Below are 11,610 nucleotides of genomic sequence, written 5' to 3'. Positions count from 1 at the left end.
CATTACAGGACGTCCCGCCCTTCTTCTCTGCGCTGATTGGGTAGACGGGAGTTTCGGTAGACGTCAGTGGCTAACTTGAATGTCAATAATTTTTTGTAGTACGTGTGTTTCCTGTTTGTTGTAGAGCGAGACGAGAGATGGAATGCAGTTGAATTCTCAAAAGCGATACAGCGATGTTGGTGTTCACGTTATACAGTTTGTCTCAAAATTTAAACGTAAAATCGAGTTATATAGCCTAAATATTGGCTGTTTTAAAATAAACTGGACTTTAAAATAAAGTAGAGCTAGCTTAAGCAGGAGCTTCATTCTTCCTGCCATTGCGACATTGAACAAACGGCCTCGCAGACTGTTTTGTGCTGGAATGTTCACTGCTCAGAAAAAATAAAGGGAACATTTAAACAACACAATGTAACTCCAAGTCAGTCGTACTTCTGTGAAATCAAACTGTCCACTTAGGAAGCAACACTGATCGACAATCAATTTCACATGGCAATCATGACATTTTTTTTTCAATGGTGAGAAAAAAAAGGAAGTCAAAATTCATAACTATCTTAAAATTCAAAGAAAGTAATATAATTAATTGGTAAATTAAAAAGTTTAATGTCTTTCTGGCTTTAGCATTTGTATTCACATCTTGAGATTCCTTCACCGCGGTCTTCCACTTTATTGTTGTCTCATTTAAACACAAATTGAGTTATGCCATTTGTAACAGCTTGACTAATAATAATGAACATAATAAGTGATTGGAAAAATCTATCACTGTTACAATGGCACAGTTCAGATTCGGTGAGGAAAATGTAGAAATACACAAAACAATGACAGGTTTGTCTCTTTTTATTGACACGTACATGCGTATTGATGAGGATGACGTTCATTGTATCCCAGCTCCCTCAGTTTTACAGGATTCCCATATTAATCCACAATTTGGCAAATTAGGTGTTTAGTGAATGGATTTGCTATGTACTCTTGAAAATATAGACATTTACAATGTGGAGGCAGCAAGGAAAGGTGAAACAAGCTGTACAGTCCAGATGATCCACAGAGCACTGTCTCGGTATGCAGGGCACAGTCCACAATGTGAAAAGTCAGGGTTTTTTTGTTTATTTTTTTTGTTTTCAGTTTACCAGCCCAAACTAAGTCAATAAAAGCAGTGTGAATAACATTCTCCATTTAGGTGCTTTCTAAAACATTATCACCACTCCCTCAGAATACAGCACAGCACTGGCCTTAAGTGTAACACACAGTGATGGCTTTCATTTTCTCTTAACAGTGAACACACCGCCAGTCAAACTTTGAGAAACACTGCATACTGTAACAAGGAGTCTCAAGTATTAGCATAAGGATAAGCATAAAATATATTAAAGTTTAAATAGAGAAAAAAAAGCATAAAGGAACTGAGCAAAAAAAGAGACCTAATTTACAAAAAACACTGCTTTACAGATTGAACAGGCCTGTCCATTAATCAGGCAGTCATCGCGATGGTAATAGTCAATGACAAGGCAAAGGCAAGCTGACAAAAAAAGTCTGATGCGTACCAAAAAAAAACCAAAAAACGCATGGACAGTGTCAGCATGAAATAGAAAACAATATGCAGTTTGTGTTCCGTTAGTTTCTCATCAGGCCATCTCCTGAGAAATGATGTATTTCTCAGTTCAGTTATACCTGCTTATCCTTGAGACCACGAAAGCTACAATGTAGTGTTCAAAAATGTTTGACTGGTACGGTGGAGCAGATGAAAATTTCCTCCAAATATTACAGGTAGGCTATTCTTGTACAGAAACTCTTATATAGAATGACTTAAATGGATTGTGTTCCAGACCCGAGAGGCAGCTTGATCCTCTGAATTCAAGAGAGAAGTATGAAAACCAGCAGACGGTGTAGCTCTCTGCAGCCCAGCTAAACTGTATTGTGAGTTATTGCTCTGGTGACTGTGTGGTCTCATGGTTTCTTTTTAGGTGCATTGGGTGTGTTGAATTTGAAAAAGATAATGTCTCCGTCCTCCACAGTGTAGTTCCTGCCCTGCTGCCTGTATTTCCCAGCAGCCTGTGAAAGAAGGAATGAAATCAAAGAGGACTCATTACATTGTATTCAAGGATGTGTCAGCGTGGACTTGTAAGCTTGTAATTAGTCTGTACAGAAACACACACCTTCACGGCACTTTCACTGCCCTCCTCTTTGAAGTCTGTGTACTTCATAACCTCAGCCATGATAAAGCCTTTCTCAAAGTCAGTGTGGATCTTTCCTGCAGCTTGAGGGGCCTTGGAACCTTTCTGTCGACACAAAACGGAACAGAAAATTTCAGAAACATAGCTGAAAATGTATTAACCCACTGCCACCCTGAAGAATTTTATCGCAAATAGGGAGAGGCAGTTCAATATGCTGCCCACAAAGATGAAAAAAGATGAGGAAAAACATAATTTTTTGCTTTCAATAAGCATCCTCTCCATCTCAGCTTGACTGAATCTGGAGGACAGTCATAAAGAACAGAGCCTCATACAGTAACCCCTAAAGACAACATATGTACAAGACTGAAAACCTACACAAAACTTTTTTGGAAGCAAACTAAGAAAATCCACACACTAAACAGCAAAAAATACTAAACAGAAAGAGCACAACAATAAGAAAAAAAATTAAACTTTGGTGTTGACAAAATTATTAACATTTTCTAAAATATTTTTTCTGCTCTAAATTCAAATTCAAAACTTTTTAGACTTTATTTATGAGTTTATCTTCAGTCACATAACCAATAATAACCGATAATCACAACACTTACCCTGATGGTCCACGCTCGCACCTCATCTGGTCCCGCCGTGAAGAAGTATTCCAGCTGTAGTGCTGCATAGCCGGTCTTTATTATTTTGGTCAGAACACTAGAAACACACATAATGCATGTTTAAAAAGGTACAATCAGTGAGTAAAACCAAGCAGAGGCATCTTTAATCCTCCGGTACTGTTATAGAGCAAATTACACAATGATGCAAGATGTATTTCATTATACACTGGAGTAATTAATAACATTTATAATAGCATTTCTTTGTGGCAGGACCCTGGTGTTGTATTGGTAGCAAGTGATCATTTCCCCCAAACCAAGCAGCAGTGACCCTACACTGTGTATGTCCCACCTCTGCGTCTTCTGTTCCTCGCAGTACTTCTTCTTCTCCTCCTCCTCCATGTCCAGCAGTTTGGACTCCAATGCTCCACTCACGGGAATCACCAGAGCACCAGGGTCATGAGCATCTACCCACTCCTTGATTTTCACCAGCCTGAGAGAAAAGGGTAGCAGAGTGAGTTATTCTGGATGTTCAAGAGTAGCTACAAAGTTAAACAAAACCAAAAAAAAAAAAGTATGAGACATTCACACGCCCCAAAAGCAAACCTACCACTTGTTCTTTTTTCGGATGTAATCTTTCTCTGAGAGATTTACCAGGTAGATCATTGGCTTGGACGTCAAAAACAGGTATTTGTTCAACACTTCAATCTGTGGAGAAGATGAGATGATGATGCATCTTATCCCTGGAAGTCTCAAAACCTCCTGATGCTATAATGACCAGACTACCCTGAAGACCACGATGAGATCAACATTACAAGAATCACTGGGTTTTTATGAGCATTTTAAATTAAGCATTGAACCGCTACACTGAAAAAACATTTGGTCTTTCCACAGATCCACACTGCAGCCCAGAATGCATGTTAAGAAATATTACACTAAATACTTATGGACATATTAGCTTTAACACACACATACATACATCATTACCTCTTTGTCGTTCCAGTCATGGTAAAATCTGACATGTTTCTTCTCTTCCACTATCCAGTTCTTTATCTTCACCATGATGTCCTAAAAAAAGAAGCAGCAGGTTTTGTGTCATGTATACAGACTCATTTGATCTCCTTTGTCTCCCGATAGTGACACAAATATGAAACGGCTGCACATTTTACTTACATATTCAGGCTTGAGTTTTTTGTCTCCTCCTCTGATGGCAGTTTTCTCCAGTTTGTCAATGATTGGAGCGACCATTTCCTCGTCCTTTAGTCGTAACTCCTCGTGGATGATCTCTATGTCCCTCACCGGGTCAACGTTACCCTCCACGTGGATAATATCCTCGTCATCAAATGCACCTTAAGGATGCAAGAGCCGACAGATGTAGTCAGTCTGTTACAAACATTCAGACGTTTAAATCTGAGGGACTTCCATTAAAGTTACAGCTGATTTAAACCCAATGAAAAACAATCTTGTTATTCCTTAACTCCAAACAGCTCAGTCAGCATTTAGTTTTTCCTAAACTTGACATAAATGACAACAACACTTCTAAAGTGTTGAACTGAGACTCTGTTGACCCCAAATACTTTTGTGAAAGATTGAAAACCTAAAGTTGAAAAATGTAAACATGTTTTTCCACAACTGTGTTTTTCATTCAATTCCAAAAATGTTGAAACTTATCTAAATAAAAGCCAGCATATGAGACCTTTTAATCTTAAAATGCCTTTTAAACTGCCCTCTTACCACCTGTTCACTCTACCCAGTTGTTACTGCAAGGCAGCTGCAGGCAGTAGAAATGACAACTCACGGGTCATGTGGAAGATGCCATCACAGGCACTGATGTGGGAGAGAAAGGCATTTCCAAGTCCCTGTCCCGAGTGAGCTCCCTTCACCAGACCAGCAATGTCCACAACATTAAGAAAGGCTGGAACCTTACTATAGACAAGACAAGGAACCAGTGAGACTGAAATTCCAGGATGTTAGATGCGTAACAACGTGCGGTGAGAAGACACTGGTATAACACACACCTGGCTGGTTTGTGGTACTGGCACAGATAATCAAAGCGCTCATCTGGGACAGGTACCCTGCTCTCATTTGGGTCAATCGTGCAGAAGGGAAAGTTCTCCGCAGAAGCTTGGCTTTTGGTCAGCACGTTGAAAAAGGTGGATTTCCTGCAGTGAACAGAGTCAGAGGCATGTCAACAGCAGCACAATAACTGACCCCAAACGATGAATCCAACACTTGCTCATTAGCTAGCACAACAAACATGCTTTGCAAATTTACACCTTATTTATAACATACCCAACATTAGGTAATCCCACAATTCCAATCTTCAGAGAGGTTCCAAATCGTCCAATCAGTGGGGGCTGTTTCGGGGCTTCTGGCTTTTTGGGGGGCATCTACGAAAATTACAGCAAGTTTGTTACATCATGACTCAAAGTACTTCACAAAAGCTGAGCTTACTTGTACCAACACCTCAGGCCAGCTATAAGTTATGTCTGCGTATTCCTTATTTAACAACTACAGCCTACTGAATTAGCTCCACTAAAAACGTGTACAGGCAGCTCTAGTCATATGCTCATTCAAACACAGCATGCTAACATTAGCTAGTGGTTACATGAAACCACCCCTTGCTACTTGTTAGCTGTAACATCTGACTGAACAGATATTACCGTCAGCATTTTATAGTCATAACAAATAGTCCGAAAACTGTTAAAATAAAAATCATCCTCTTTTGGTACCTTTAAATCTTTTTAGCCTACGGTCTACGTGGTTTTCACTCTGCTGATATCTGCACACACCAGCCGCTCCGGTGGAAAGGCAAGTTTCATAGCAAACCGGAAGTGTTTTGACGACACGCGTCTGTGATTGGTCCGAGAAAGAATTGGAACACCACGTCAGAGGTACTGTAACTAACAGACTGGGTCAAAGAAGGCTTTTATGCTGTAAATTAAAATTTTATCGTCATAATTTTTTTGTAATTTTTAATCTGTAACATTTATGGGTAAACGTTCACAGTTCAGTCACAGTTGTGCTCTCTTGTCTTTCTGTAGAAAATCCTCGCTAGAGGTCGTCCTTTTACAGGATGCGTTCAAGAACGTGAATACGGTACAAGCAGTTAATCGGCCTTTACGCAACATGGAGAAATAGTGTTCAAATTTACTGTTTTAGGATTTAGGTTTATTCTTTGTCTTCCAAACAGAAGATAATGTCAGATAAAACAGATAATGTCAACGCAAGGTCCAAGTAGTAGTAGTTGTGGCCAGCATATCACATAAAAGTAATTTTGATGCTGCATTTCTTTTTATGAGCATTTCACAGACTGCTTGTCTCCGAGACTGTAGTGTGAAGTGTATTCATTTAGAGACAGCAATTCATAAAATAACCTCATCACGACTTCCATTAAATATTTTAGTACTGTCTACAACATGTCACATAATTGCTTCACATTATGCATTAACATTCCAGTAGAAAGTATTTAGCTTTCTCCATAACAAAACTGGAATCTGTACAAAAACTGTCCAACTGTGGTTAAAACATGCTTCCATATTGTCTTCTGGTGAAAGCCAATTGTCCAAATACATCACATACAGTATATGGGCAGCCTGAAGGCCATCATCTGACTATTATATGCTTCTATATTATATTCTATTATTCTTTGAGTTTTAAAATCAATTCTGTTAAACACTATAATTAGCAAGATTCACTGAAGAGGATCACAGAAGAAGAATGACAATCCATGTGTCAAGTCCAAACAGTAATATTTTATTTCTGTCAAAAAACAAAAACTTTCACAGGACCTCATGGTACAAAACCCTGTGAGCATTCCCGCCTCTAAAATCATAACATAAATGACCCAAATCATTTGTATCGATTACATACGAGAAAAAAGTATTTTCCGTCAGAAAAATTTAAAATTAAAAAGGAACATGACATTTAAAAGATTTCAAAGAGCAAACTAGGATCTTGACAGTTTAAGAAACCAACTACATACAAACATCAAAATAAGAAATTGTAATATCACTGCCACAGAAAAAGCCTGTAACTGAGCATGAACAAGTCACCCCTTAGTTTAGAATAACCACCATCAAACAGGTTGTTTTTGATTCCTGTCTGTTAGCTGTAAAAGGGATACCCCATAATTACTTACAATTTTCTGAAAAGTGAGGAGAAAAGCAAAGTCAATGAAGAAGTTGTACGTTTTTGGTGCAGATCTGAAAAATTGTCAGTTTCCACTTGAACCTACTTTCTTTTATTCAAAGTTTTCAGCAAAATACTTTATTCCTCCCTCATAATTCTTCCTAGAAATATTCTAACTAATAACATAGCACTGAGGCTATGGTACTCAGACTGACTGCATTTTTACAACTTCTTTTTCCCCACTTAATGCATGTTTATGTATGAACAAATCCAGAATTCCTGTCTCACACGAAGGGTTCATTTGCGAATTTTCCGAATTTATTTTTTTATTGTGCAGATCAAACTGGTGATGGTTCATTTACAAAGCGGCTTTTCTCTGTTTTTGCAAATGAACTCTTTATACATAATTTCCAGTCAAAAAACATTAAAAAGACAAGCGTCCAAACAATAACACTGAATGTGTCGCAGACTCTTCTCTCGCTGCTCAGTAGTGACCTGTGGAAATGAATGACGTTATTATGCGTAATTAAGTGCCGTGCTTAATTTATATCAAAAATAATGTTAATATATGAAACAGAGATATTTATATCTTAATTTTAAACTCTAAATTAGTTCTAATGATTGAAACGTGGTTTTAAACATACGTGGTGAGTAGGATCGTGAGCGGGATCGCGAGCGGTACCCTCTGCTATAATAAGGAGACGGAGATCTGCGTCTGTAAGAGGAAAACACAAAACCACAACATTTCAGCTGGGGCCTTTAATGTTACACAAGGTTACAATGAGTCAGTGAACTATACTCATTTGAATTCTAAAACTTAAAAAAAAACTGAATGACCTCACAATTTATTTTAAAACCCTCTCTATCTTACTTTGTCACACTTCCTTCTGATCTTTAAATAACAGAAAAATGAGTTAATAATATTCTTACATGATACTGAATTGATCTTAAGTTTCTGAAAACTAAAAAATAATCTCAGTCCTACCAGTGATCGTTGTCAAGGGAGATACGGACTTAAAAAGGCTAAAGATTAAAGAAATCACCTGTATGATCTGTATTCTCGGTCGTCATAGCGATCATAGTCGCGTTCATAACCTCTATCATAACCTCGGTCATAGCCTCTGTCATAGCCCCTGTCGTAGTCTCTTGAGTTGCGCCGCGATGAACCACCTCCACCTCCACCGCCACCGCCACTGTTAAAAAGAAAAAAAAAAAAGATCATAATCACAGATAAAATCAAGTTTCCCTGCACTGTGGAAGATACTACATAGATCATCTTTTCGAACATTTTCCTCCTGTAAAAACACAGCTGCCTGGTTAATAAACACTCACTAAGTGGGACGACCCATGTAGATTCCAGGAGTGGGAGTGTGGGGTCGTTTAGTGATGGAGAAATCTACTCGGATCCTGCGCCCATCAAGCTCCATTCCATTAGCACGCTCCTTAGCCTAAAACCAAACCAAAACCACACAAAATATCCCTTTAATACAGAAATTTTGTAAAACTCAGTCTATCTAACACATATTCAACCAGCACCAAACCCATTTATATACCGCTTGTCAAGACTAGCTGTAGTTACATATACTTCTCTTATATTTTTCCTTCACATCTCATTAAACACAATACATCTTCAAAAAAAAGAATGACTAAGACCAATCACATGTTATCACAGCCAAAAGAGGCGTGTTGAAATTATTACTTTTTTTACTTATTAATTAAATTATTATACTACACTGAAAACCTCACACAATGAGGTTTTGTTATGAAAAATTATTTGGAGCTGGTGGTCAACATGATAAAATTTCAAAATGGATATAACCGTCTTATCTTCCTCACCTCCTTGGAGTCCTCAGAGTTTTCAAAGTAGACAAAGGCAAAGCCTCTTGATCGACGTGACTGCTGGTCGTACACAATGCTGACGTCACTCAAAGGGCCGTACTTAGAGAAAACGTCCCTGAGATCCCTCTCAGTAGTGTACAGACTCAGTCCAAACACACCCAGACAGTTGTTGGGGTCTGGGTTGGCCTGTGAGAGTACAAAGAGTCAAAGTACTGTGAGCAAATAAATTGTCACAAATGAAGTGACAGTTGAATAAACATGAGGACTTTTCAGTAATTTTCCAGATTTGTTGTTGATGTTGTTGTGAAACGTGATATACTAAATGTATACCCTATTGCCAATGTGTCTGCGACGATTTGACATGGGGGAACGGCTATGGCTCCTTCGTCTGCGCCAGCTACGAGATCGGCTCCTGGAACGGCGTCGATGGGAGCGGGAACGGGAACGCGAGTAGTGCCGGCGTGAACTTCGATGGGAATGGGACCTGGGGATAGCCATAAATTTAACTCTAATTTACATGCATTAGACAAGTACAACGGCTTCATGAATAATCAGTATTCTACTACCTAACCTCGTTTGCACCTGAAAACAGAAACGTGTCTTACCTAGATTTTGATCTGGATCTAGAGCGAGATCTAGACCTGGAATGACCGGAGCCATCTTTGGAGTGCGCCGGTGAGTGGCTGGCGGATCTCACCGAGCCCCGAGGGGACGCACTCCCCGAGCCAGGCCTCGAGTCCTGGACAGACCAGACACTGAAGTAAGAAAGACTGTACAGCCAAATGTGTGCCAACAACAAGATGGGCCAGGAGGTGACTGCGTTGACCCTCTAGATGCCCCGTTTAGAAAAATGTTTACCACATTTTGGAGTTTAAAAGGTTTGACACTTGAACATTTAAGAATTTGATTATACAAGGTCACACACTGTGACAAATAATCTGAAATAGAAATTAATTTAGCTGAAATAAAGATTGCACAAAAAGGTATGGAGGGATTGACCAGTTAAGTTTTTGATACAGAGAGAGAAAAAAATTGTGCATGCTTAAGAGAAAGAAACAGGATGAAATTAGAGTAATAATATAGCAGGCGGATAGGAAATTACTCATACCCTGGTAAACTTCTGATCTTAACTTCATAACTTCTTTAACTTCATTACTTCAAAACAACCCTTCATTTCTTCTTTCTTCTGTTTGACATTATGACTTCTTTTTTCCTCCTCTTCCCCCATTTACCATCTGCCATTACAACACTAGTAGTGGGGACAGATCTTGATCGCTTCTTTTCAGCAGCCAATACATTAGCATGCATCAACACCATCAGCTTCAAATATTAACAACTTCACATCTGAAACGTCTTCCGCCTTTTTCTTCCTTCCAACCTCAACCTTAACAAAGAACAAACAAGGGTGATAAGGCATGTTGGTTTCTGTAAGAGCCAAAATGTACAAAGAATAACAACAAAACCAAGGAAACAACATAGATTAGCTGGACACACTTTTATATGTTAGCTTGGTATGGCCGTGACTAGTCCTAAACCACCATCTATAATGTCGTACAAAACTAAAAATAAATGAATAAACTGTCCAATAGTAAATATTTAATGTTCACTAGTATCGTTAAGCTATATTTAATAATTCACGCTGCGTAAAAGCTAAATAACAAACTAGCAGTACAATGAAAGCACATGGCCAGGCGGCGGCCACATCTCTCGACTGCTTTGTAGGCCCCATGCTAGGTTAGCTGGCGTTGCTGTAAATTAGGATTTAACTTCGATAAACTAACCTAGCTACGTACTTTTCTGGTAAGGTACTCACAAAAACGATATTGTTATCCTCAGACAGAACGGACTTCTATAAGATTTGAGGCCAGTTTCCATGATATGTTGCCATTAGCTGATCTGCGAACGCAGCAAACAGCTAAGTTGGCAAGCTAACCTCGGCTAGCTTTACGTCTTTCTTACCGTCCATTACCCTATAATCGCAACTCACCTGCTCTCGTAAATCTTTCTCGTTGTCGCTCATATTACTGTAACTCGACAGCAGAAGTGCAAAAGAAAGTACGTGTTGCGCCGCTCTAACGAATGATTTAACAAAACTGCATACTAAATTTACCGCAGAACAAACTGGTTTGATCCAAACTGACGCTCCCTAATGTTCTTCTTCGACTATATTTCCGGCAGGCTGTACGCGGCGGATCGCAGCGGTACACCTCTTCTTCTTCTTGTTTTACGACAGGTAGCATCTAGTTTATTGGTGCATTACCGCCACCTCATGCTTCGGAGCGTGGCTCAGCCAGCAGACAAATCCCTAAAAAGGCACAGCAATCTCACCCATACCCAGTAGGCCTTTCAGTGTAATTTCCCTCATCTCAATTTATTCCTCATCATATGTCTCTGCGCCTTACACTTTCTACACCACAAACGAGTAACTTCCGTTCATATTATTAACAGTGGGGATACATACCACTGATTATCATGTAATAAAAGATAATTTCCTCTCAAAGTCAAAGCACAGTGTCATGTTAGAGACCAGTGACTTAATATTAATATAATATTGACGCTTTATGTTTGAATGTGTCTCAATAAATGTATGCTTTGATTTTCTTCCTCGTTTGACCACTCGGCTCTAAACACACAATACTATCAGTGCAGATACAGTAGCAATAATGACAACAAATGGTTTTAAGTGCAGTGTGTTATAAGTAGCTGCTGCTCCTAAATGTATCAATTTATTACAAATGTTCTATATTAATCTGTATAATTGAACAAATTCAAACTAGAAATTGTACTTCCTGGTTGCAAGACCACCACTACTGCAGTTTGCATTACAATCCCTGGTGTGGCAGACTACACAGAAGGTACAGATTCATAAT

The 11,610-nt window shown here is 38.9% G+C and overlaps 2 protein-coding genes across 3 annotated transcripts; both read right to left on the bottom strand.

Moving 5' to 3' along the window:
• Positions 1 to 816: 816 nt before the first annotated feature.
• LOC124072068 (obg-like ATPase 1) lies at positions 817 to 5,650 on the bottom strand. The gene is made up of 11 exons (XM_046413214.1): positions 5,503 to 5,650; positions 5,063 to 5,160; positions 4,789 to 4,932; positions 4,569 to 4,696; positions 3,944 to 4,119; positions 3,758 to 3,838; positions 3,381 to 3,478; positions 3,123 to 3,263; positions 2,774 to 2,870; positions 2,148 to 2,270; positions 817 to 2,043 (listed from the first exon to the last, which is right to left on the bottom strand). The coding sequence occupies exons 2-11, from the start codon at positions 5,158 to 5,160 to the stop codon at positions 1,939 to 1,941; spliced, it is 1,191 nt and encodes a 396-aa protein (XP_046269170.1). The 5' UTR covers positions 5,503 to 5,650; the 3' UTR covers positions 817 to 1,938.
• An 855-nt stretch (positions 5,651 to 6,505) lies between these two features.
• On the bottom strand, positions 6,506 to 10,951 carry LOC124072065 (transformer-2 protein homolog alpha-like). 2 transcript variants are annotated; one of them, XM_046413208.1, is made up of 9 exons: positions 10,728 to 10,948; positions 9,849 to 10,124; positions 9,346 to 9,479; positions 9,071 to 9,224; positions 8,738 to 8,926; positions 8,234 to 8,349; positions 7,945 to 8,094; positions 7,546 to 7,616; positions 6,506 to 7,396 (listed from the first exon to the last, which is right to left on the bottom strand). In XM_046413208.1, exons 4-9 carry the CDS (start codon positions 9,101 to 9,103, stop codon positions 7,386 to 7,388), a joined length of 570 nt encoding a protein of 189 aa, XP_046269164.1. In that variant the 5' UTR covers positions 9,104 to 9,224; positions 9,346 to 9,479; positions 9,849 to 10,124; positions 10,728 to 10,948; the 3' UTR covers positions 6,506 to 7,385. The 2 variants fall into 2 exon arrangements, with proteins under 2 accessions (XP_046269164.1, XP_046269163.1); XM_046413207.1 differs by lacking the exon at positions 9,849 to 10,124 and having other exon boundaries at positions 10,728 to 10,951.
• Positions 10,952 to 11,610: the final 659 nt, after the last annotated feature.

This window comes from Scatophagus argus, chromosome 15 (assembly GCF_020382885.2).
Source record: "Scatophagus argus isolate fScaArg1 chromosome 15, fScaArg1.pri, whole genome shotgun sequence".
NCBI classification, from domain to species: Eukaryota; Metazoa; Chordata; class Actinopteri; family Scatophagidae; genus Scatophagus; species Scatophagus argus.
This window is presented reverse-complemented; position numbering and strand designations above follow the sequence as displayed.

Coding starts and splice junctions, on each gene's coding strand:
- LOC124072068 (XM_046413214.1), bottom strand. CDS start 5,160: ATGCCCCCCAAAAAGCCAGAAGCCCCGAAACAGCCCCCACTGATTGGA. Junction 4,933..5,062: donor GTGGGATTACCTAATGTTGG/GTATGTTATAAA, acceptor TGTTCACTGCAG/GAAATCCACCTTTTTCAACG. Junction 2,271..2,773: donor TGCGAGCGTGGACCATCAGG/GTAAGTGTTGTG, acceptor TTGTGTCGACAG/AAAGGTTCCAAGGCCCCTCA.
- LOC124072065 (XM_046413207.1), bottom strand. CDS start 10,760: ATGAGCGACAACGAGAAAGATTTACGAGAGCAG. Junction 9,225..9,345: donor AGATCCAGATCAAAATCTAG/GTAAGACACGTT, acceptor GGCTATCCCCAG/GTCCCATTCCCATCGAAGTT. Junction 8,095..8,233: donor TACATGGGTCGTCCCACTTA/GTGAGTGTTTAT, acceptor TCTTTTTAACAG/TGGCGGTGGCGGTGGAGGTG.